Genomic DNA, 24,395 nt, shown 5'->3' with positions numbered 1-24,395 from the left:
CCAGTCCTGGGCCTGCCCAAAGCCACCGAAGGGCCAGTGCGGACCCTCACCTGCTGGGCCCGCTGGGGGACCCATTCCAACGCAGCGGTATTCTGAGCACGATGCTCGGACAAAACCACATGCCAGTTACCTCTGTCATTCTTCATTTTAGAAAGAAGGCCAGCAGGATGAGGCATCCAGCCAAAGCCTCCGGGCCGGGGGAGCCCCCACTCTAAGCGAGGTCTCAGAGTGCCTGAGTGAGCCGTCGGCCACCTCTCCCAGGCTGGAGGCGGCTCCCAGCCCAAGGCCGAAGTCTCGGGAGCCCACAGCGAGCACAGTGAGCTCGGCTTACTCGGAAGATTTTGAAACAGCATCCGAGTCGAGGTCCTGTTCTGAGGAGTCTCCCGACAGGACGCTGGACACTTCGACAGAATTCTCTGGAAGTCTGCAGCCAGACCTTGCCCTGCCAACACTGAAGCCTTGGAAGAAGGAGGTCAGGGACATTACGAGAGTCCTCGTGAAGGAGACGGCCGTGCAGACCCTCGATCCCGCCTTCACCTACCAGTGGGCAGAGGGTAAGCGGATGTGCCCCATGAGGGAGCTCTTGGGGTGGGCTCTCAGGGTGCATGCCGCGGGCATCCTTGGAAACACAACGAAGAGCTTCAGAGTCTGGGGGATCGGGTCGTCATCGTTAGCCGGCTTGGGAGGTGCCTCAGGGCCACGTTTCCTATTCCGAGGATGAGGGCCAGCTGCCTTGGGGGTTTGCCACCACCTCCCAAGCTCTCAAATGTCCCAAAAGGTTTCAGGTCCCACAGCGAAGGTGGTGGTTCGCAATGTGGTGATCCTGTTCCCAGGGGACCTCAGCCAGGTTGGCACCAGTTCTGGCTGTCGTGGCCGAGTGACAGTTTCATGGATAGAGGCTAGGGGCTCTGCTCCACGTCCTGCGGTGCCTAGTGATGCCACTCGCACCATCAGGGTTGAAATGTGGTAGCCCCGGGCCAACATTTCTCTTCACACCCAGTGTGACCTTCTAGACGTTTCTCTTGGCCCCAGCTTCAGTCTTGGCCACCTGAATGGAAAGGTCCCTTTCTTTTAAGCCTCCCTCCGCTCTCTTTTCTCATCTTGATGGACACCCCCAGGGTTGGCAGAGCTTATTCCTGGGCTGCATGAGGCGGGGTATGTTTCCCCTGTGGTGTTCATTTTGATTTGGGGCCGCTTAGCCATCGATCAGCCTGGGCTGCACAGCGGGGTAGGGCAGGGCCATTCTCTTGTTTCTCAGGGAGGAAAGTCAGGCAGATGTGGCAAGTCAGATCGCTAGAAGGCGTTCAAGGTCTTGGGAGCCCAGGAAACCACCTCGTTCATCTCCACAGCCTCGTGCTGCCCGACAGCACAGGCGGTTGTCTGACTCGGACGAATGTGTGCATTTCTGTATTGTTTTGTCCTCAAACACAGCTGATGCCATTTTCCTGGGCTAGGCCTGACATTGAAAGGCAAGGAAGACACAGCCTAACTAAACCGGATTTCGAGTTCAGGGCACATTCCTAAGCCTGCCTGTGGCCCTGTAGATGGAAGGCCGAGGGAGGGGAGGGCCTGATGCCACCGTTACCAGTGCACATGACTGTAATGACCGCTTGGGACAGCTCGACTGACTTGTGCCAGGAAAAGCTAGCGGAAGGATGGAGGCCAGCTTGGGCGAAGTTTGAAAGGGGGAAGAGGTTAACAAAGCCAGAAGGGGGGCTGTCCTGTTCAGAGGAGAAGAGATCAGCTTCATGTAGCCAGTCTCATGTCCCACCCACTGATGAAAGGTGTCCTGCCCACTCATTCCCCTCCCCCTTTGTCCCTGGGACAGGGGCCGGTGTGGCGGCTATCAGGCCTGCCCTGGGAGGTGCCTACGTGGACCCTGTGCCCATTGCCAGTCACGTCGTCAGCGCGGACTCGATAGAAGGTAACAGCCCGGCACAGCGGGTCCTGGCAGTCAGGCCACCATGGGCGGGGCGGGCCCCCACGTTAGTGCTGGGTTCAGGGAACCTTTTGGTGAGATTGTCACAGCCATAGGCAACTGCCATGGTTCCTAGGATCCCGGATGACAGACTGAGTGTCTGAGAACCTTTGGTCCGTCTTGCCAAAGGACACCCACGTCTGATAAAACAGGGGAGTCACGAGTGACACAGCCCTGAGCCCTCTACCCCAGCCGGGCTATTCCTGTGTGTTCGTCCCTGTGCCTTTGTGTCCAGAATCCATAGTAGTTTTCCCCTCGAAGACACTCAGCCGGTACTGAGCGGTGGCCAGCCCGGCAGCCCCAGGCCATGGAGCCTTGCTGAGTCTGGGGAGTGGCAGGTGCCCGGGCAGCCCTCCCGGCCTGTGGTGGGGGAGGCCCCAGCAGCTGCTGACGGGAGCCCGGGCTGCATCAGGTCCCCACGGGGCCACTGACCCCTTGAGGGATACAAATTAGGGTCTGTCTAGTACCTCTTATGTTTTTGCTCCTTTCAGTTTTTTTAAAGATGGAGATATTAAAATATAGTGGTTGTAACCACTGGATTGTTTATATCGTCTCAGAAAACCCTCCCGCTTAGCTAGCACCCCAGAGCTTGTTCCGTGTTGTTACGCAGCCTCCCGATGAGCCTTCTGGACGGTTGCACAACTTCCATTTTTTATGTGTTTTGAATTTAATGAAAACTTTATATTTAGTTGTATTTTTTATTATTTTAATTTTTTGTTTAAGAACACATACCATGGGACGCCTCGGTGGCTCAGTGGGTTAAGCCTCTGCCTTCGGCTCAGGTCATGATCTCAGGGTCCTGGGATCGAGCCCACATCGGGCTCCCTGCTCGGGGGCGAGTCTCCTTCTCCCTTCTCTCTGCTCATGCTCGCTCTGTCTCTACCAAATAAATAAATAATTAAAAAAAAAAAAAACCCACATAACATAAGATGTCCCCTCTTAGCTATTTCTAAGTGTCCAGTTCAGTGGCATGAAGAAGGTTCCCGTGGGGCAGGGGGTCCTGACTGACTAGGCTTCCACTGCGGTCGGGCGTGAAGACTCACCTTCCTTCCTGGGCGCTGAGCTTCCCACCCGCGCAGCTCCCGGAGCCCCACGCCACCCGCAGGAAGCAGCTCGCTCACTCCAGGGTAGGGGCACCTGGGGTGGGGGGCGGGGGGGGCTTCGGGTACTTCGGGGGACAGTCCCTTCCAGAAGGCATCCCCACGTGGCTGCACGGGGGCGCTGCAGAGCATGTGGGTCCCATGCGGCCGGCCCCCTCCCCCTGCTCTGGGGCGCACGGGTGGGGAGGCGGCCCAAGTGACAGGGAGGTGGCACAGCCCTGACAGCCTACAGCCCAGCCGTGTTGGCGCTCAACGACATGCTGAAGCAGCAGCTGAGCCTGACGCAGCAGTTCGTGGAGGCCAGCCGGCACCTGCACGGGTCCCTCCTGCGGTCCCTGGACCGGGACTCGTTCCACTACCACACCCTGGAGGAAACCAAACAGGTGACCGTGGCACGCTGCGCTTCCCGGGAGAGTGGGCAGGGGCCTTGGCGCGCGGAGGGGACAGCGCTAACCCCGGCGGGCGCTGCGGGGACGCTGTGGACCCAGCCGCCTGCGGTCCCAGCGTAAGGAGCCTGCCTCTGACCTCGGAGCAAAGGCAGCCTTCTTGGGGGTGGAGGGGTTGGTCCTGTCCCTCAGCAGACGGCAGACCCTTCTCGAGCTCTGGCCCGGAGGGGCCTCTCTCCTTAGTCCTGGGACCTGAAGCACCAAGAATGTCACACCTCATTCTCTCCCCAAATTTTTGTCTGGTTATAAACCATTTGTTCTCATTTTATGAAGATGGTGTTAGAGAGAGAGAGAGTTTGTAAAGCCCTCCCTAACTTCAGAGATGATTATTACCAACTCGATGTTCTTCAGGTTTTCCCCGTGTAAACATGAACTATAGTATGCGTAGTCTACACAGTATTGTGTTATCGTATATTACCAAATATGTATTACCATGTAATAGGTATAACATTCTATTTAATAATGTGTATTTCTACATAGAAATGGCATCATACTCTATGAGCTATTTTGCATGGTGGCTTTTGTCCTTTTATCTACAAACGTTTCAGTCCCTAGTTCTCAAAACAAGGACTTTTGAAAAAATACAGTCAGGATACCGTTATAATACCAAAGGCAAACGAGCTTTTCCTAGTATCATTGGATATCCAGTGTTAGGTTTCCACTTGTCTCGTGCAAGTTGTACATTTTGTTACTGTGTTTTCATCAGAACCCGAAGTCCAGACACACCAAGATTGTCCGGGGTCTTTTTATCTTCTGGTCAGAGAGCAGCGGTTCTCGACTCTCATGCCCAAGGGGGGACCCACTTTGAGAACCCGTGCTCCACAGGTTCCCCCTGCTCCCCCCCACCCCACCCCATTTCTCTGACATCTCCTTGCAGTTTATTTGTTCAAGGAAACGGGTTGTTTGCTCGACGGTTGCCCCATTCTAGACTGTCGCTTGTAGCCCTGCCATCCTTTTCCTCGGGTTGGTCCTACCCATTGGTTGATGGGATACAGCTCCAGGGGTCCGCCCGTGTCACCTGCCTGCAGCCCACCATGGCTCCTCACTGCCTGCGCTGGGCCCACATCCTGGGAGTGGCACCCAGGCCCCATGTGCTCTGACGGCTCCCCTGGTAGACCCCCCCGCCTTTGCCAGCCCCACCCCCAGCCACGGTCACTCTTCCTTTCAGACCCGAGCCTTCTGGGTCCGTCTCTCATTTCCACGGCATTGTCATGTGGCATCCCGCCTTTTTTTCTGTCGGCCTGTCCCGGAGCCACAGGGACAGGTGCCACCTCCCAACACCCAAGCCCTCAGGAGACTGAGGCCGCCGTGGTGACACCTCTGTCCTCTGCCCCACAGTACATCAGGCAGCACAGGCCCGCCCCGCTGTCCATGGAGGATGCCCTGCAGGAGGTGAAGGAGGAGCTGTGAGCACGGAGAGGTGAGGCGGGACGAGTGGGCTCACGCCAAGCTGGTCCAGTGCAGTGGCTGTGACCCTTGTTGTTTTCCAGGTGACCGTGGCAGGGGCAGGTGGCACAGAGGACTCACCTGAGTGGAATCCCAGCTCCAGCCTTTCCGGAGTGCTTGACCGCTCCCAGCCCCCACCTCCTCGGGGTGCCCAGCACCAGACCCGAGAGGACGCACCGGCCAGGGGAAACGGAGCCACGGGCGACACTGTCACCACTACTCCTGCGGCGACGGAGGACGCCCGCCTGTCTGGAGCCCCGCAGGGCAGCCTGACGGGCCAGGGGCTGCCTTCCCAGTGAGTGGAGGACATGGAAGGGGTGAGAAGCCCCGTCTGCTCCAGAGGAGCCCACGAGAGACATCCATGCCGGGGATACTTGTGGGACGCGCCAGGGCCCAGCTTCTGAGCGGACAGCACAACTCAGACAGCACCGGCCCACTGGGCACGCCCCCTCTGGACTCAGCCAGAGCACACTTCTAACTCGAACACGCAGAGGAAAAGGTCTTTAAAAAAAGTTTTTATTTGAAGGCAAAACAGTAAAATCCACAAGAAATCGTTAACAGCACGTGTTTACGTTTTATCCTGAATCAGACACGTTTAAACAATTCACAGCTACAGGAAATCTAGAACAAAATCAAATTATTTTATCACATCAGGTTGAAAAGTTGGAGAGGACTCTGCATCTTACTGAAAAGAATTTTTGAAAAATGTTCTGTACAAAGAGACGGCACCGCACGAGCTGCCCAGAGACGCCAGGCGCGGCCCGTCCCCGCTGACCACCCTCCCGGCCTGGCCCCCTTGGCGGCGGGGTGGGGCAGGCCCGAGGCGCAGCGGGGCTTGCTCTCCCCAGCCCGGCTCGGGGTGGGCCGTCCACACGAGCGCTGGTGTTGGGTTCCTCTAAGTGACAAACACAAGCAGAGACGCTAAGGGCACAGGCTCTCCGAGGGCGTCACTCCATGACCTGAAGATGCCTCAGACCAGCTTCCTTAGAACTTTGTTTCTGCAGGGACCGTGAGTGGCTAACGTTTGGACAAAAAATTTCAACTCAAACAACTAAAGTTAATTGAACTACGGGCCGTGAGCACGTCCTAAGAGGAATCAGGTTCCAAATTCTCACTGGGATCCTCTTAGAGCAACATTCCCTTCTCTAAAACTAAACATCTGGAGTAAAAATGAAAGCCCTGTGTAAGTGCCAATCAGAAAGGGTCTGTTTTTCTGTGTGTCAGCGGCGCCCGGCCTCGGGCCTGTCCTCCACGCTCCTCCAGGCCCAAGAGCGGACTGCGGGGAGGTGTGGAACGGCCGTGCCTTCAAGCGAGGGGGCTTCGTATCCAGGGGCAGAGGCTCTCGTGTTTCTTGCTTCTCTGTCGAGGGAAGGAGGCTCGTGGCTGAGTGGCCGGGGCATCTCCAGGCGGGTTCTGGCTTCTGCGGGGAGCTGGTTTGCAGGCGGGGCTTGGGGCCTCCCACGCTCTGGAGCATGGCACTCTCCCTAGGCAAGCTAGTGTCTTCCTTCTCTTCTGTCGCTCCCCCGAGCTGTCCCTACAGTCTGTCACTGCCAGGGAGCCAGGAAGTTCCCAAAGGCCCAACGCAGTAGCCGAGGCGCGGCTCCTGCCCGCGGAGTGCCTACTTGCACTCGTCTCTGGCCTTCATGCGGGCGATGAAGGAGTAGCTCTTGTTCCTGCGGTAGTTCTCGTAGGGGTCGTCCAGGGCCACGCCCACACCCTTGTACTGGTCCCACTTGTCCCGGACGTCCCCCCCCTTGATGGGGTCCTGAATCCCTTGCTCTTTCACGCCGAGGCCACCAGATCCACTCCAGCCTTAAGAAGAAAGGGGGGAGGGCGGTTACAATGCACGGAAGTCGAAATCTGGCCCATTTATCCATGAACTTAAACAAGACTTCCTGTGCAGAGCTGAACGACATGCGCCCGTGTGGTTTACACACGTGAGACTGCTGTGGTGAGAAAGAATGCCCAGCGAGAAGTGTGCGGCTTCGCCCTCTCTAGTTCTGGCAGCGAGCCGGAACCTTCTCTGGCTCCCCAGCCCCGAAAGCCCAAAGCGGGTGGTGGTTCTTCCCAGGAACCTTACCCATTTTCACCAGCATCTGATGTCCTTTGTTCTCTTCCCCGAGCCTTGAATCAGGTATAGGAGGTGCTGAATTAGAACCCAGACCAGCCGAGGAACTAAAATTAAGACAGGTTACGTTTTTTAAAAAAAAGTCGATACATTTATTGGAATGAAAACTCTTAGAATATTACAGCGTGTGGCGCGTGTGAACATTCACCAGTGTTAGAGGGACACACACACACATCCTGGGTCTCTAGCATTCTTCTTTGTCATCTTCGCCAGCCGGCTAGGGGAGCTCCTACCCCGGGCCCTGCCCCACACTGAGTGGCAAGGGCAGGTCGCACGGAACCCCCGACGGCTGAGAGACAGCCCGCCGCTACCTCAGGCTTTACAACGTTACCACAGGAGGTACGAGCGAGGTGAGAGGTGAGGTGCCACTGTCACTGCGCTAGAACTCGCGGTCCCTGAGGGGCCGCCTCGGCACGGGCCACCGGGGGCACATCTTCTAGCGACAGCTTTCAACATTCAGAGCAAAGCATCAGAGGCTTCCAGCGCTACCAGCGGTCGCTGGACAGTTAAGACAGAAATCTTACGGCGGGGTGGGGCTCCGGGACCGTGACCGACGTCTCCTTCCTGGGGAGTAGGACTTGGAACGTGAGCGCGAGCGGGAGCGGGAGCGGCTGCGGGAGGAGCGGGACCGGCTGCGGCTCCTGCAGGGAGGACAGAGCGGGCGGTGGGCGCGGCCACGGGTGCCACCGAGGGGCCCCAGTCCACGCGCACGGCCCCCGGCCTACCTGGAGCGGGAGCGGGAGTAGGAGCGGGAGCAGGAGCGCGATCTGGACCTGGAGTACGAGCCGGAGGACTTGGACGACCTCGAGTTGGAGCGGGAGGAAGAGCGCCCTCGGCTTTTGGATCTGCTCCGAGACCGGGAGGGGCCGCTGCAGAGAGAGGCCTGGTGAGTGGTGCACCTTGAACTTTCAGGAAGACCCCAGGTGGGCGGGTCTGGGTATAGACCTGCCCATTCCCCTCAGCGGACTGGGCTCCAGGTCACAGCTGATCACACATGACAGCAAACCCCTCTGGGGCTGGCGTCTTAGGTTTTCATTGGGGCCTTGCGGGGAAAACCCACCCCAGAACCAAGCAGAGACCGGTCCTCCCTCCGCCTGCCCGTCAGGGGAGCCAGGACGGCCCGGGGCGTGACTGGATGGCGGGTCTGCCAGGGTGTCTAACAGTGCCTCGGGCAGAGGCCTGCTCTAGCTCACAACGCAGGCTGACCATACAGGGGAACTCGGGCCCTCACCTGTTGCGCTTTTCCTGGCCCTTCCGCCGCCGCGCCCGCATCTTCGCTCGGAAGAACTCGTAGAGGCCGTTCTGCTCCCAGCCTTCGCTGTAAGACACGGGCGTTTCCTGTGTGACTCTGCCAGCCTCCCTCCCGCAGGGAACTCGTGCAAGTCGGCAGGAGTAAAGCCCACCGGGCACGCGTCTAGGTATGCAGTCCTCCCCTCCCTCATTCCCTTGGACGCTGAGCCAGGTCCGGCACCACAGGCGGCCCTTCCTCACGTGGGGGAAGCAGGCTGAGGCTGGGCTGCCTGCTGGGAAGCAGAGAGGCCGGGCATAGGCCTGGCTACCATGCCTTTTCCACATCGATGTTTCCCGAGATAGCTCAGGTGCCTCTTAAGGCCTATGATCTAACTGGGGACAAGGAGCTCTGACTCCTAGATGGACATGCCTGTGGCCCAGAACAGGGCAGGAGGTGGTTTTAGCTGGACTGGTGACAAGTCCGTTGGCGGGTGTCCTGGCCGGGGGGGGGGGGGTCCTTGTGACAAAGCCTGGGGCACATAGCTGTCAGCCGCTTCTGAAATATGGCACACCTGAGAGACCAACTTGCTCTAATGTGTCCCCACTAGAGAGGCCGTTCGTTGAGAGCCACCGTACGTGTGACACACATTACCCACAGCCAGTGGGGAGACGGGCCCTAACTCGGCCTAGCACTGTACAGCCTGCCCCCTTTCCTCAGCCGGGCCGCATACCACCAGGGGCAGAAGGGATGCTCATTAGCAGTCTTTCTCATGAAGCCAATCCAGGCAGAAGTCAGGCCAGGAGAAGGAGACAGAGGACCCCAATCCCAGCCCAGGCCCATCCCTGGTCCCCGAGTGCCATACCTGTTCCTGGGCCTGTCATGGGAGGGGGGACTATAAAAGGCCTCCACGGCTGCCAACAGCCTCTCGCTGGGCGGCATGGGGGGTGGGAGGCGGATGTCTTTTGGGTCCAAAGGCTTGTACTCATGGTCTTCCAGCTGTAGAGGAGAACACAGTTCTCAGACACGCCCTGCCAGAGCCCCCCTCAGGCCCACCCAGGGTGCTGCGGTGACTGGGGGAGCAGGGTCGGGGGATACAGGGTTACCCTGGACATTAGCTCCTCCTGCTGCCCTTCCTGGGGAATCCCACCAAGGCTGCAGCCACACTAATGATCTGACTCTTAGGTGAGGTGGCAGAAGACTGCTTCGGGCCCAAGTTCTCTCTCCAGAAAACACGTGACACACATCCTCCAAGCTGAGGTGACAGTAAGACCCCTCGGTTTACTGAGACACGACAGGGATCCCAGATGCTGCCACCTGGAGACTTCTGCCCTGTGCTCCCGAGTCCTATCCCGGGGCCCCCTCCCAGGTCACAGCAGCCTCCGCCCAATCCAGGGAACCCCGTCGCCAGAAGCCAGCTCAGCTCGCACCCCTTGCTACCCCCGTGTGGCCCCTCTCAACTTCTAGTCCCATGGGGCCTCAGGAGTGACGGAAAGTGCCCTGCCCCGCCAGCACATCTCCGGAGCTGCTCCCAACCTAGCCTTGCCCCCCGCACACCCCCAGCGCTGCCCCTCCCCGTGTTCCCTGCAGGCCCAGCTCGGGGGCCGCCCCTTCTCCAAGAAAGGCCTCCACTGTCAGCCTCTGAACAAGGTAGCTTCCCAGAGCCGGGATCAAGAGGACCCGCACCTCGCGCCCGGCCCGGCCCACTCCTCACGGCCACAAAGCGTGCAGCACCGGGAGGGACGTGTGAAGAGCGAGCAGAGAGGACACAGGCCTTGCTCGTTTTCGCCTCAGGAATTCAAGTCGAGGAAGAGGCGTTGGCTCGGGCACATTCCCATTGACTAGTCACGTCTGCTGGGCGTAGCAACGAGCGGGAAGGGACCCTGAGAAGCAGTGTTCGTCCCCTGCTGGGAACTGGGCTCCACGTCTGAGCTCGTCACGTGGAGGCCCAGAAGCCGGCACCAGCGTGTGCTATGAAGCTGGGTGCTCACTGTGGCGACGTTACCTTCACGAGGGGGGCCATCAGCCCCGCAGGCAGATCGAAGTAGGGCACGTTGGGGACCAGGCTAGGGTCATCATGGTTGATGTGGGGAGGGCCCTGTCGCCGCATGTGGGGGGGCTGCCCGTTGAAGCCATGGGGAGGAGGGCCGAAGTCAGGGTGCTGGGGCCCCCCCCAGGGTGGGTGCTCGTTGATCCCAGGATGAGGCATGCGGTGGCCGGGGTGGTGGTGAGGGGGTCCCATCTCTGCAAAACAAAAACTCCTCTCAGGCCTACCAGGCAGCCGTGAGCAGGGCAGTGCGGACAGCGCGGCCATGATCTGCGAGGGGATGAGTGCCCATGGAAGGTGTTCAGAGAGGCCCCACCACCCGCTTCTGGGCAGCGCTGCCCAGCACCTCCTCTCCTGTTCGCGCTGCCTGGGGTCGTGTAGCTAGGCGGGGAGGAGCCGGGCTGGGGGCGACCTGGCCTGCACCCATACCACCACCCAAGGTGGAAGGGGAAACCAGGGAAATCACAAAACCTTAAAGGAGCAACGTTACAGGCCGATCGCTACCACTGTCTTTAGAGACGGGGCATTTTTAAAAGGTGATTCATTGAGGTGAGATCCTGCAGGTGGACCCCGATCCGACACAACTGGCAGGACACCGATGTGCCCAGAGGAAGGAGGACATGACGATGGGGAGAAGACCCAGTGGTCTCTGACTTCCAGCCCCCAGAGCTGGGGGAAGTGCCTGCCATGTGCACTTTGTTACCATGGCCCTGGGAAGCGTGGACCAGCGAATACACGTGCTCCTTGGTCTCGGCTGAATTTCTAGCCGCGAATGGAGTTTAAAGCAAAAACAGAAGTGTCAACAGAGTAGAAATGAATTTTTTTTGAGAAGAAAAAGATCAACAACTCTAGAGATTCTTCCAAGAAAGGCAATGAAAAAAGCTGGTAAAAACAGCGGGACAGGGAACAGGGAAGGGCCCTAGACTCCCTGCCCTGCCTGCCTGTCTGCTGCGGAGCTTGCATGCGACTCTCCTTCCAGAAGGCTCGTGTCTTTCCTCCTCCCCGGGTGTGTGGGCAGCAGAACGAGACTTCAGCTCTACTGCTGACCCAGTGTGTGTCACGTGCCTGGGGGCCCAGACGGGACTTCTACACCATCCCATGACCCCCGGCTTGTCACCCTGACTCAGGGGACCTCCCAGGTCCCACAGCTGATGTCAAGTAGCACCCTCCTGGCCATGGGGGGTGGGGGGCAGCCACTACAGGGGGTCTCCCGCAAATAGCTGCCGGCACCACCTCAGGGAACAAGGGGCAGGAGAGGGAAGTGCTTCCCGGACACGGGACGGTCCCCACGGCGGGCACCCTCGCACTCACCGGCAGGGAAGTCCCCCTGGGGGTAGTCGAAGCGGTGAGGGTAGGGCGGCCGCTCGAAGGGGTGCCGCGGGGGGAAGTCGTCCTGCATGAAGCGGGGCGGGAAGCGGTTGAAGTTGTGGGGGTGCGGCGGCTGGTTGAACTGCGGATGCTGCTGGTGGGGCGGGAAGGGCCCTCGGAAGTGCGGCGGCCGCTGCATGCGGAAGGGTGGCTCGCGCTGGCCCCCGCCCCAGGGCGGCTGCTCGTGCTGGCTGTTCCAGGGGCCCTCAAACTGGCTGTTCCAGTTGGGGTCGGGCTGGCTGTTCCAGGGCGCGTCACGCTGGCCATTCCAGCCAGGGTCCCCGCGCTGTTCGCCCCACATGCCCTCGTGGCTGTTGTTCCAGGGGGGACAGTGGGGCGGCCCACCCTGATGGTGCGGGTAGGGCGGCTGCTCGGGAGGCTGCAAGACAAAGAGTGGACGTGAGCCCCTCCCGAGGCTTGGCACACGTCTGCGGTGTGGCTCTCCGGCCATGGAGGCAACCCAGCCCCGACACAGTGTGGCCTCCTCTGCTCAGCTGTGCAGTGGGGGTTGGGGTGCCTGTGCGCGCTCCTGGGCTCAGACCTACATCTCGGCTGAGGGTTTCCTGAGCCTGCATTGGAGCTGGGCGGGCCCCAAGTGCCAGGGATGCCAACACTCCCAGCTTGGCAGCCTGACCTGGAAGCTGGCAGACGCGTCCCGGTTCCCGTGCCCCTTGGTGGCTCGTGCATGGGTGCATCCCCCACGGCCTGCGGAGTGCAGGGAGGAGCTGTACCCCGGGAGCCCACGGCAGACACCTGCCCTGATGATAGCCCCTTCCGTGTCACTTAACCTCTGTTCTGGGTGGTCTTTTGGGTCAGCTCCCATAGTGACTACTTGCCCTCAAACCCCGTCTCAGGAGAGGTCTTTCTGTAGGTGGGAGACAACATGAGCTCTGGATTTCACCCAGCTGCTATGAGACTTGAAACTGGGATTTTAACCCCAAACTCAGGGCCACAGTGGGATGTGCCTAGGACTGGATGACCAGGGGACCCATCTTTAGGGTTACAGCTGCTTGGCCTCGCTGACCACCAGCAAAGGTGGACCTGGGCCACACCACACCCTCAGGTCTTTCAAGAAATTAGAAAGCCATATTCTAAATACAGGAATTACTTCAGAGCACCTGAGTGGCTCCATCGGTCACGCATCCGACTCTTGATCTCCGCTCAGATCATGATCTTGGGGCCATTGAGTTCCAGCCCCACATACCAAAAATCAAATCATATCAATATGTCGATCAAGTAAACTAATATTTAAAAAATGTTACTTCAAAATGTGTAAGATCCCACGTGGGCAGGCCAGACCAAGTGTACCTCTGCCCCAAGACAGACCCTCAGCAAGGGGACCCTTGTTGTCCTAAGCCCAACCTACCAGTCCCCAGAAGTGACCCTGAGACACCTACACGATGGGGATGAGAACTGTTCCCTCATCAGAGAGTACCCATAAGATGCCTGATACCACTGGGCGCTCGCAGTGGGAGCTGTGTTTATGGGGATGCCCAATCTTCTGTGAAATTAAATCTATTCTCCTGAACCTCAGGTTCTGGGCAGGGGTGGGGGTGGGGGGCACAGGTGCAATGGATAACTCAAAGCCACAAGCCCCGCTTGTCAGTCCAGAGCTGTTTCCCTCCCGTCCTCACCACAGTCACCTGGCAGGGCCGCAATCACTGGGCCCTGTCAAGGGGAAGGTGGATGTCCAGGAAAGGCCAGGGCTGTACCCAAAGGCTCCATGAGATCAGATCCAGTGGCCAGAGAGCAAATGGATGTTTCTGGTGTTTTCTAGTCATGCTACGCTGGATAAGATGACCCCTGCCTTGGCCTAGAAGTTTCTGAGCTCAAAGAACCAGAGGGAGTGACTACCACCTCTGCCCCTGAAAGCACTGCCAGCCCTACATATCTGACCTTCCCTTTCCCTACGTGAGCAGTGTTCTTTCCAGGGAGACAGAATGTCGGCGCCGTGCTGGCTGAACTAGTTAGAGAAGGGACAGAACCCCGCTCACCCTGCTGTAATGGACCGTTCGAAACTGCCCAGCCCTCACAGGAACACAGGGACCACTGCTCCTAAGAGGCCCGGATGTCGGCATGGGCATGGGTGTGAGGCCCTGTCTTGCCCCCCCCCCGCCCCCCGCCAAGCCGCTGTAGAACCTGTTTCCCCAGCAAGCCAGCCCAGTCCAGCCTAGCCCAGCCCCCGGACCCACACAGGGGACCACCCGGCCACCCCCACCGCAAGTCTGGGGAAATACCTGCTGCTGGCCCCAAGGAGCGACAGGATGAGGCTGGTCAAACCACGGGGGCTTGTTGGGCGGGATCTGATCGTGGGGCCCTGGGCCCCGGGGGCCGGCCGCGGCAGGATCCTGGACTCCTCCTGAGGCATCATACTCGGAGGAGCCGGGCATTTGGATGGGAGGCTTGCTGTCATCTAGAGCCAGACAAGAAGTTGGTTAGTGGCGGCAATGGTCAGCGGGTGCCTCCTGAAACCATGTTCAGTAACACCGGGACCAACTCAGGCTGGGCCTTTACCTCTCAGGAAGTCCTGGCTGCATGAAGCCGCCCGAAACTGATGGCCTCCAGGAAGGCGGCGAGCGGCAGGGAGGCTGCCCTCACCCAGGACACACCCCTTCGAGAGCTTTCAGATAAATACCTTAACTTATTCTGTACCTAGTTTGCTCAAAAATTTTCATCACTGAATTTTATTAAAAATCCCTTCTTCATCCACTTGAAAGATCATTTTTTCCTACCTCATCTGTTGTTTGATAAGAATTCTAAGTGCTAAACCATCCTTACACGTGCCTGTGGGAAGGCCTATTTTCTCATCATTTTTTTTTTTTAATACTTTGTTAGATTTCAGATGTGAAGTATTTCTATTGGAAGGGATGATGCCTGACACCCATAATTCCTTCTCTTTGTCCCTCCAGTGTAAAAGCCTGGTCTCGAAAACTGATTTGGGCAGCTTTTCCTGTTCCCTGGGATGGTTTGCACAGGAAGGGAATCACCTGAGTGGTAAGGTTTGGGGGCATCTGCCTGTGAAATCCCTGGGCCTGGCATTTGGAAACAGATCCTAGAACCAGGCCAGTAGAACCAGAGCCCTTCTCTGGGGAAGAAGGCTGCTTTCTAGGAGCGGCCCCCCCAGGAAGCCCCGTACCAGGCTGGGTGGTTGGTGGGATGGTAGGGGCGGGCGTGGGGGCCGGTGGCGGGGCAGGCGGCGGCGGGGTGGCCTTGACCTCGGCCTCCATTTGTGGCATCTGAATCTGCTGCTGCTGCTGCTGCTGCTGCTGCTGCTGCTGGGCCAGGCTGTTGACAAACTCCTCGTGCTGCGTCTTGAGGGTCTGGATCTGCTGTTGGAAGGCGAGCTGCACCGGCTGGACCACCGAGGAATACTCATTGATGAGTGTCGCCTGGCAGAAAAAGAGGAGAGTGGCCGACACTCAGGACAGACGCCTCAGGAGCCTGCTGCCAAGACCCAGCCCTTCCGGAGCCACTCAGGGATGAGCCCTGGAAAGCCGGAGGAATATGAGGCAGTCCCTGGGGCAGGCGGGCAGGCAGGGAGGGGACAGTCCCGTAACACAAAAAATGCAGTCTCGACAAGCACAGATCATCTAAATCTAGCCCCAAACCGGTGACAAGGATGCTGGCTGCAGTGAACTCCGTGATTCACTGATCACAGGAAGGGGCACGGAGAGCCACACCCCGTCCTCTCACACAACCGTTACAGACACGACCTGGACGAGCATTCCAGCCCGCCGTCACGGGCTGTGCTGCTCACTCGCTGCCCGGGATGAGGAAGTCACAACCTTGCTGAGCCTCGACTTCCTCAGCTATAAAACAGAGCAACAGGACCTATCCTTCAAGCATTTCGGGGGAGAACTTGGTGAGATAACAGGGAAAGGGACCAGGGCAGCTGAGTAAACGTGAGCTGCGGTGAAAGCAGAAAATCAGGAGAAACAAAGCAGTTCACGTCACTGTGACAAGGTGCATTAAGTCTGTTGTTTTACTTAACAGAACAAGCGGGAAAAATTTTAAAAGCATGGCACGCACGTTCCTCACTGGGCTGAGTATGAAAGCACCCCTGCAGGGCGGTGGCCCTCAAGACCATCACAGAGGACACAGCCAACCCAGCTTCTGACATTCAACCAGATCCTTACAGAAAAACGACAGCTTTCCACCTGAGAAAAGGGGGCGTGAGCTCTGCCTTTTCTTCTAGCAGCTGCGGATAGGGCTGTGATGCCAGCGTCACAGCAGAGGTGGCCGAGGAGACCTGACCGGCCCTCCCTGCCCGCCTTGCACAACCCCCGCCCCATACTCTGAGCAGACGCCTCCCGGGCGAGAAGACAGACGTGCACACAGGGAATGCCGCCTACACAATCAGACCACACCCTGGGGCAGGCGGGCTCATCTGGGAGGGGCTCAGTGGTCACAGTGGACGGGATGGGAGTCCCCAGAGGCTGCTGCTCACCACCATTCCAGAGAGACAGGTGGGAGCCCCATTTGGAAAGTACAACCTGGCCTTTGAAATCGCCCGTTCCCCAGGAGGGAGCTGGGGGCCACATGACTTCTGGGAATGTGCTGCGGTGGCAGCCACCACACCCTCTGGGCATGTCCACCCAGAGCGCCGTATGGGTGGGGAGGGCACCCACCTGGTACTGGCCGAGCCCCAGGGCCGGGCTCTGTAGCTGCTGGATGATGGAGTCGTCAAAATAGCCATTCTTCTCCCAGAGCTGCAGGAGCTGGATGCAGGGGAGGAGGGAGAGGCTGCGTCAGCAGGAAACCTAGTGTCCCCACCACCCTGTCCCTCTCCCCCCCGCGTCTCCCGGCTGCCCCACATACCCGGGCAATCTTCTGCTGCTTGTCCTCCTCCACGGCCAAGAAGCTGGTGCAGTAGATGGGCACCACGACTTTCTGCAGGGCGGCCAGCAGCTCCCTGGCCTGCTTGCGCTGGCTGTGAGGGAGAGACCTTCCGCGCGTCAGGGCCCTGGGGCGGGACCCGGCCACGCGCCCGTTACCATTGCGGCTCCAGCCACAGCACCCTCTGCCTTCTTGGGACGTGGGCCCCCAACCCGGCTGGGACAAGGGCTGGGCTCCCTATAAGACCTGTGCTGGCGACTGGGCCCAAGGGACAGACGGACCATAGTGGAAGAAGGAAAAGAACAGCCTGTGGACCTTCAGAGCAAGGGTTGTCACTTTGGACTCCGGATCAGTAAAATAAGCCCTCCCTCCAGGGGTGGCACAAGGACACACGGACCCACGGACCCAAGACCCGTAGGAGCCCCAGCTGTCCACATGGCCTCACTCAGCCCTGTCACCCCCATGCACAAGACCTCGGCTTGAGCCCCACTTTTAGGAGCCAGAGGGAGGGTGCCAGATAGGCCAGGCATCTAGGGACATGAAGCAGCCTGCCCTCCCATCCTCCCGGGGCGCTGCACATGTGACTGGGCATGGAGGGCGGTAGAGGCTGATGGCACACGTGGTGTCTCCTAGAGGAGGAAGCAGGGCAGGAGGCGAGCAGCCAGAAGCCCTCCCATCACCAAGCTCACCGGAGGGTGCTCAGAGTCAGCTGGGGGTGGGGAAGGGAGGGAAGAGGAGGAGAGGGGAGGGAAAGGGAGGAGAGAGGAGGGAAGGGAGGACAGGGTGAGCGCACAGGGCTCCTAGACAGAGCACAACTCAAGAGGAGGATGGCAGGACGACCGCCAGCCATGGGCTGTGTCTCTGCAGAGCTGCCCTGGTCAGCACAGCGGCTGGTGGAAGCAGAAGAGCAAAGAAGGTTCTGAGCAGCTGCTGGTCTCCCAACAGCAAAGGAATAAAGGAGTGATGAGGCAGGGAGTGGCCAAGTGGCAACGGAGCCACCTGTGTGGCACAGGAAACAGGGAGCGGAGGGGCAGGGACCCAAGCTGCACGCACGCAGCAGGCGATGGGGCAAGATGGGGGAAGGGTCAGGGAGAGGCAGAATCCATTTCTGCTGCTCTCACGGGAACCATCCCCTTCGGCCAGGCCAAGCTCAAAGCCAAACTTGGCAGCCACTCTGGACGGCTAAGGACTAGTCTTGCCAACAACGTGCGCTTCCGCCGGTCCCCTCCCTGGGCCTGCTCTGGCCCAGCTGTCGGGTCGGGGTCTGTCAAGTGACCCTCTAGCATCAAGGTAGCAGACGCTGCAAACACCGGCCTGGCCTCAGGAGGGCTGGGGGGAGGGGCGGGGGCAGGAGAGAGGGCAGCAGAGCAGACCCCTGGGAGGGATCCTGCAGCAGCGCAGTCAGGGGACAGGGCTGTGTCTGTGTGTAGATCACGCACAGAGAAGCTGGCGCTGGAGAGAGACGGACATGGAAAGACACCCAGATGCTTCCCCGAGGACAGCGTGGAAGGGACAGCGGCCCCAGTGACAGGGCCAAGGTGTAGGGGCGCGGGGTGTCCTCCGATGGTGAGCTCATGGCTCAGACCAACCCTCCTCTGGGGTCTTTGGACAAGCGACGCCCCCCCCAAGTCCCCAGGCAGGCCAGGCTGTAAGCGCAGCCCCCAGAGGGCCGGCAGGCGCGAGCGGAGAGATGCAGTCCGGCGGGGCCCTCACCAGTGGTGCAGGACGTCATTGATCAGGTAGATGAGGTGCAGCCGCAGCTCAAAGTGTGCCCCGTCGGCCGTGATGCGGTTCCGGAGGTGGCCCGCCATCAGCTCACAGTGCGGCGGGGACTTGGCGTTGCTGAACATCCAGTTCTTCCCGGCCTGCAACAGACAGGCTGGCGGTGAGTCGGGGCGTGTGCGGGTGCGCAGGGCAAGGGCATAGCCCGGGCGTGCAGCGTCCCAGGGCTCAGGGGCACCCTGAGCTGCCACCTGCCTTCGGCCCCGGGAGCAGCACACCTTGCCCACAGGCTGTCCCGCCACCCCCCCCCCACCCCGCCCCGTGCTCGAGAGGGAAGGCGAGGGAGAGATAGCTCCCCTAGAGCAGCCCAGCCTGGGAACTTCCCCTCATCGGGAGCACCCGTTCCGGGAGCAACCCCCTCTGCCACCTGCCCTCACCGAGATGGCATCTTTGGTGCAGGTGTCAATGATGGGTTGCAGCAGGTTGTCAAACTCATTCATGTCCAGCTGGGTCTCCTCCAGGAGCTTCTGCATCTGCTGCTCTACGGCGTGGGCCACAGCCGCGGTCACCTGCTCCTAGGAAGCCGAGCAGGATGGAGACTGCGTGAGGAGGACCTCGGCCCAGGGAGAGCCTGGCCCCTCAGTGCCCTGCTCCCGGTGCCAGGATGTCACACTCAAACCCCGAGACAGGCGTCTGGGACAGTCATGGTCACAGCCGTGACCACAGCAGGCACAGGATAAAGCAAGCCAGGACACAGCAGGAGACGATGTCTGCCCTGAGGTGACAGATGGAAGAATAACACCCCGAAGAACGAGAAACCTCAGCAAATCAACGAAAACAGAGAGAAAGCGGAGGGACTGGTGAGGACAGACGACAGACGACAACACTGAGAAGACGTCCGAACTGTCGCCAGTCAAGGGGAAGGTGAACAACCACACTAGCAGTCAGGGAAATGGGAATCAAGTCGGGACGCGGGGCCTCGCTGACTAGATCTGCAGACTGGGAAGGGGCTGAGGCCCAGAGCTGCTGCGGGCTTGGGCAGTCAGGCCCCCCAGTCCCTGACGAGCGCTGTGTGGAAACTAAGGGGGGTTTCTAGATTTGTTTTCAGCAGAATGATGGTAATTTTACATCTTGCATCCAGTAATAAAAGTGGGGCTAGTGCTTCAGAGCTCTTGTTTTTTACTTGTCTTGTTTTTCTAACGACTCATCCTATTGTACTTCGGCCAAAAAATCAGATGATGACAAACCAGGACAAAAGGGTCCTTCCCTACGACAGCACGGGGTGACCTAGCGAGCAGGAGCTGGAGCCAAGGGCGCCAGAGGCCACCTGGCCTGCATGGTTACTTCACGGTTCCTAACGCGTGGCCCCACTCGTGGGCGTCCATCCCGCACAAAGGGTGTCTGAGCAGAGAGCTTGTGGAATCACTTCACCCACAAGCAGCAGCAACAGTGTGTCCGGTGTCAGGGGCTGAGCTGAAACACCACAGGTGGTGGCAGCCCCGGGGGAGACGCAGGTGGCCGACGTGTGGTGAGGCATTCTTCTGCCTGCTGCATGCAAACCTAGAGGCACAGGCTGAGCTCCTGGCACGTAGCTCGGACCAGAGGGGAGACGGGGAGGGGGTGGGAAGGAGGAGCAGGCCCGTACCTGTCGGAGGGCTAACAGGTGCTGCTCCTGCTGCTGCAGGTTCCACTGGCTCTGCTGGATGAGCTCGTCCATGGATGGGGCTCCCTGGGCTGGCGGGATGGGCGCAGCCGGGGCCAGCGGGGGCTGGGGTAGGGGGGGCAGGGCCGCGGCTGGCTCCAGCTCTGGGGCCTGCTGCTTGCAGATGACTGGTGGGAGAGGAGGAAAGGTGGCCCCCATGAGGAGGCAATCCCTCGGCTGCCGCTCTGGCAGCTCCAACCCCTGCCTAGACTCCCACCCACAAGGACCCCTGCACGGTGCTGCAGACCCGTCACTCTGTGCCTGGCCCCTCCTGCCTTGCCCCCCACTGACAGGGTCCTAGCCCTGGACCCTTTCCAGTGTGACATCACCTTGCCCCCTTTCCCACCCACCATCTGGCTTGGCCCACCGGCCTTCCAGCTGCGACCACATCCATCCCCCTACACCCTTCACCCACGCCCCTGCCTCTGCTGAACCCAGATCATGGCTGCTGGTAGACAAACAGCCCTCCCCAAGGGGATCTCTCGAGTCCTGACCCCGCCACCTCCTGAGCAGCTCCCGTCTTTAAAAACGCTCCCTTTGCCCCACGTCCCTCTGCCACCGATCTTACCACTGAGACTCATCTTTAATTCTTTGCTCCCGTTTCTGTCGCCCCCCAGCAGTCTGGCTGTGCACCCCCCACCCCAGGGCAGCCACGGACATTGTTCCTCGGCCTCTCTGCCCTGTCTCAGGTCCTTGTCTCACGTGGCCCTGTGTGGCCACCCCCAGGCCCCTGTGTCTTCCTCCGCTGGACCCCTGAATGCAGGGGTGCCTGGTTGTGCCCGCTCCTCTAGGCCAGTCCACAGGGTAGTGGGACACAGAAGCTGCAAGCCACAGCTCCTTCCTCTACCCTCTCCATCCTGGAATCCTCGCACGATCGATCTGATCAAGGACTAAACAGCCCACTGACTTTACAAAGGAACTTCAAACAGGCCCGCGTGTCCTCTTGCCATGTGCTCCACCTCCCCAGGGCCCCTCCCGGCCTCCGTGGCCAGCACGGCTATGCCCTTAACCGAAGTCCAGAAGGTCCAGGCGTATCTTTCTCCCTCATGCCCCGCACTAACAAGCCACCCTGGGTGGTAAAGGCAACCTCCCAGATGACACTTCAGCCTGTGTCCCTGCCATCACTGCTATGACTCTGCTGTCACTTGCATCACCCTTGGAACTGATCTCCCTGTGTCCCATCCTGCCCCCTGTACTTCTCCCCAGCACGGCCAGAGAGCTGCTGTTCACGTGCAGTCTGAGGACCAGCCCGGGGTGGAACCCGGACCAGACGAGTATAGAAATGCCAAGGGATCCTCCTGGCACCTTCATAGCAACTCGATGTTTCACAGGTCATGTTTTATTGCATTTTGCAAAAGGGTACTTTCCACAACAGGTTGGAAGTTTTACAAAACGAAAAATAAAAAACTAGGCCTTTACCAGACTTTGTGAAGCGCCTTTCTAAGAGAGCCTTGGGGCTTACTCCTCAAACTACCAAGGTGGAGTGCCAGCTACACCGTGGCTAAGCCTGCTCTGCAACACAGACCTGAAATCCTCCAAGACCTCCCCAGAAGCTTCTGAGAGAATTCCTAAGTCCCTGGCCAGCCAGCCCTCCCCTCCTCTGCACACTGGCCTCTGCCCACTCCAAGCATGCCCCCTTCCCTGGGCTTTACCCACTCTGAGCTACTGCCCCCTCCACTCCCAGCCCCTCCCAAGGCTCTTTCCTCTGTGAACTTTTCCCTTTTTTGTTTCCATCTGGCTAACTGTCAAACATCCTTTAATCTCAGCTGAAATGCTATTGCCTGCACAAGGCATTTCTTGAACCCCCATCTTCCCGTTAGAAGCACCCTATCCTTCCCCCCCTTACATTACCAAGTCCCAAGTGGCTTCTGATTTCTGACCCTCCAGGGAGGGAGTGGGCTCCCCTTGCAGGGAAAACAGTAGCTCCCGTCACAGTCACCGGAATCAAAGCACTGTCCTCTGCCTGGTTATGCCACCCTCGTCAATATCCAAATGGTGTCCCAGTTCATGAATTCTACCCCTTAACCCCACTTGCTCCCATGGCCCCTCTGACTCAACCTGCTGACCGAATTCAGACCTTACCATTAACTAACCTCGCTGGTCTGCAGCCTCCACTCATGGCCCCTGCAGCCTGTCCTCTACTGGCCACGGTAGAGGCCACACTGGCCACACACACCTGACCCAGCTCTCCCTTCTTTCAAACTCTCTTGTGGCTTTTCGCCGCCTATAGCAGCAGTTTCCAAAGTGATGTGCTGGGGCCAAGGGATGGTTGCTCCAAAAACACGTTTTTGTAACACAACACAATTTGCCTACGGTTTTAGGCAAATCACCCCCACCTCCATTCAAACCTAACTGGGCACCAGACGAACCCCTAGACTGTGGGAGAAAACCCAAACCTTCCTGCTGGCATTTACCACTCCAGATCAAGCCCCTCCCTCCTCTATACACATTCCATGCTCCAGCCGTGCTGGGCCTCTCATGATCTCTCTTACCGCTCCCTAAACACACTGTATTTACTCAAGCCACTGCACCTTTGCTGTTTCTCACAAGCTTTTTATTGAACACCTACTAAGTACCATGTACTAGGGCACAAGACCCAAACAAGATCTGGTTGGCCTCAGGGAGCTTGTAGTCAATGCCCAACTACTTGGCAGCCCCAACCTCATTCATTCAAACAATGCATCTAGAAATGTGACATGCAACAAGAGAGAGGTGGGCTCTGCCCTCAGGGACCCTGCCCCCAGGTGACTATCTATTATTCAAAGGCCAGCTGTGATTCTTAAACCCATCTTAAACTCTTTTGAGGGCAGAGCTGGAATCCTGATACCCAGCCCAGTGAACATCGACAAACATCTGCCAAAAACTAAAACTCAAACAAGTCTTTTGGATCTGGACTGCAAACACCTGAAATGCACAAAAATCTTGCTAGATCCACAGAGCTTGCAAAGGGTGCTGGACCGTGCCTGCCAGGAGGGTCCCCGTCCAGCTTCTCTAACTTCTACCCTGGAAAAACACCGAAACAGTCACTCTACTTCTGCTGACTTAAGTCATCACATCTGCAAGAACAACAGAGAAATCCCTGATACAGAGCCCAGCAGGATCGATAACCTCGTTCTCCATTACACTCGGACCCAGCAGCCGCTCCGTGCAGGGCCCTGGGAACAGCGGAAGGGATCATGAAGGCGCAGCTGCCCCATTTTCAGAAACAGAGCATGCGGCCCACAGGAAGGCGGTTTGTGGCGGAGCCCGAACTGGAGTCAGAGAAGGGAATCGCTGGAAGGGACGGCCTGAGAGCTGGAGAGAACTCACGCTGCTGCTGCTCCAGCGCCAGCTTGCACTTGTAATAACTGTAGAACTCGCCTCCGAACAGAAACGAGAATTTCGGGTTGTCCTTTTGCTTCTCCATCGTCATCTTCTCAAACTCGGGCCCGTTGCGAGCCACGAACTGGGCCAGCTTGTCGATGACATTTCGAAGCTCCTGGTCTGGAGGACGGAGAAAAGGCCACGCGGGGCGTCAGCGAGGACCGCCCAAATCCGGGGGCCCTGGCGTCGCAGCCCCAGTCCGCCGGGCCGGGGTCCCCAGGGCTGGGCTCCGGAGAGGCCGCCCTTGTACGGGTCCCGATAGGGGCCACACACGCGCCGGGGATGCGGGGACCCGCGGGAGAGGCCGCAGGCGAACCCGGGAGGCCGAGCCCCGCCCCCTCCTAGGCCCGGAAACCCCGGAAGGCGGGGCGGACCGAGAAGGGATTCCAGGGAGAAAGAAACGGTCCCCGAGCCCACGCTGGGCCTCACCGTCGGGCGGCAGAGGCATCTCCATGGCTCCGGCCGCAGGGAACGTCCTCCGGCGCCTCACGATCGCCCACCAGCCCCGTCTGCGGAAGCCGGCCGGAAGTGGCGCGAGGGAGCCGTTTACGGCTCGCCTCGCGGGCTGTTTCCGCCCTCCACTTACGGCCGTCGCCGGGAAACCGCGGAAGTGAGGGCAGAAGGCAGGCGGGAAGAAGCCGCGCGAGGCCGGGCGCGCGCTAGGGGCTGACAATACGCACGCGCGGGGACTTTCCCGCGCTTGCGCGAGGTCCGCTGTCGCGCTACGCCCCGGAACGGCTGGAACGGCTGGAACGGTGCAGACTACCGTTAGCCACTGTGCTGGCGTCTTTCCCCGCTCGCGTCGCAGCCGATGGGCTTGGCAGGCCGCGTTTTCCGCTGGACCAGGGCTCTGGGGAGTTCCTTCCCGCGGGGCTGCGGTGAGAAGACTACGAGGTGAGGTGCGTCCGGGAGGCTCCCGGGCCGCGACGCCGGGAAGTAGAACCGGGAGGCGATGGGCTTAGAGGGGATGGAACTGGGCTTATTAAGGTTCCCAAGATCCTCCCGCTCATTGTCTTTCGCTCGACCCAGTG

General features: G+C 59.3%; 2 protein-coding genes across 4 annotated transcripts in view; one reads left to right on the top strand and one right to left on the bottom strand.

The window, feature by feature from the left end:
• The window catches only part of LOC308355544 (uncharacterized protein C19orf44), a 16,984-nt gene extending 10,818 nt beyond the window's left edge, over positions 1 to 6,166 (top strand). The window contains exons 5-9 of one of the 2 annotated variants that reach the window (XM_080823870.1): positions 152 to 554; positions 1,829 to 1,924; positions 3,295 to 3,461; positions 4,863 to 4,944; positions 5,015 to 6,166. In XM_080823870.1, the coding sequence (XP_080679996.1) occupies positions 152 to 554; positions 1,829 to 1,924; positions 3,295 to 3,461; positions 4,863 to 4,934 (738 nt within the window). In that variant the 3' untranslated portion in view covers positions 4,935 to 4,944; positions 5,015 to 6,166. The remainder of the gene's footprint in view (positions 1 to 151; positions 555 to 1,828; positions 1,925 to 3,294; positions 3,462 to 4,862; positions 4,945 to 5,014) is intronic. The other variant, XM_080823869.1, reaches the window with a different exon arrangement.
• Positions 5,473 to 24,395, bottom strand: CHERP (calcium homeostasis endoplasmic reticulum protein). Of its 2 annotated transcripts, none has more exons than XM_080823857.1 (17): positions 23,794 to 24,395; positions 23,311 to 23,484; positions 19,945 to 20,129; positions 18,737 to 18,874; positions 18,291 to 18,442; positions 16,560 to 16,704; positions 16,370 to 16,459; positions 14,878 to 15,130; positions 13,979 to 14,154; positions 11,685 to 12,120; positions 10,332 to 10,570; positions 9,192 to 9,325; positions 8,330 to 8,416; positions 7,824 to 7,967; positions 7,623 to 7,739; positions 7,051 to 7,145; positions 5,473 to 6,782 (listed from the first exon to the last, which is right to left on the bottom strand). In XM_080823857.1, the coding sequence occupies exons 1-17, from the start codon at positions 23,816 to 23,818 to the stop codon at positions 6,589 to 6,591; spliced, it is 2,784 nt and encodes a 927-aa protein (XP_080679983.1). In that variant the 5' UTR covers positions 23,819 to 24,395; the 3' UTR covers positions 5,473 to 6,588. The 2 variants fall into 2 exon arrangements, with proteins under 2 accessions (XP_080679983.1, XP_080679984.1); XM_080823858.1 differs by having other exon boundaries at positions 16,560 to 16,671.

Source organism: Martes martes (assembly GCF_963455335.1).
Source record: "Martes martes genome assembly, chromosome: 1".
NCBI classification, from domain to species: Eukaryota; Metazoa; Chordata; class Mammalia; order Carnivora; family Mustelidae; genus Martes; species Martes martes.
Note: the sequence above shows the minus strand (reverse complement) of the source record. Positions and strands in the feature narration are given on the sequence as shown.

Coding starts and splice junctions, on each gene's coding strand:
- CHERP (XM_080823857.1), bottom strand. CDS start 23,818: ATGGAGATGCCTCTGCCGCCCGACG. Junction 18,875..19,944: donor ACCTGTTAGCCCTCCGACAG/GTACGGGCCTGC, acceptor TCGGCTTCCTAG/GAGCAGGTGACCGCGGCTGT. Junction 7,968..8,329: donor GGCCAGGAAAAGCGCAACAG/GTGAGGGCCCGA, acceptor CTCTCTCTGCAG/CGGCCCCTCCCGGTCTCGGA.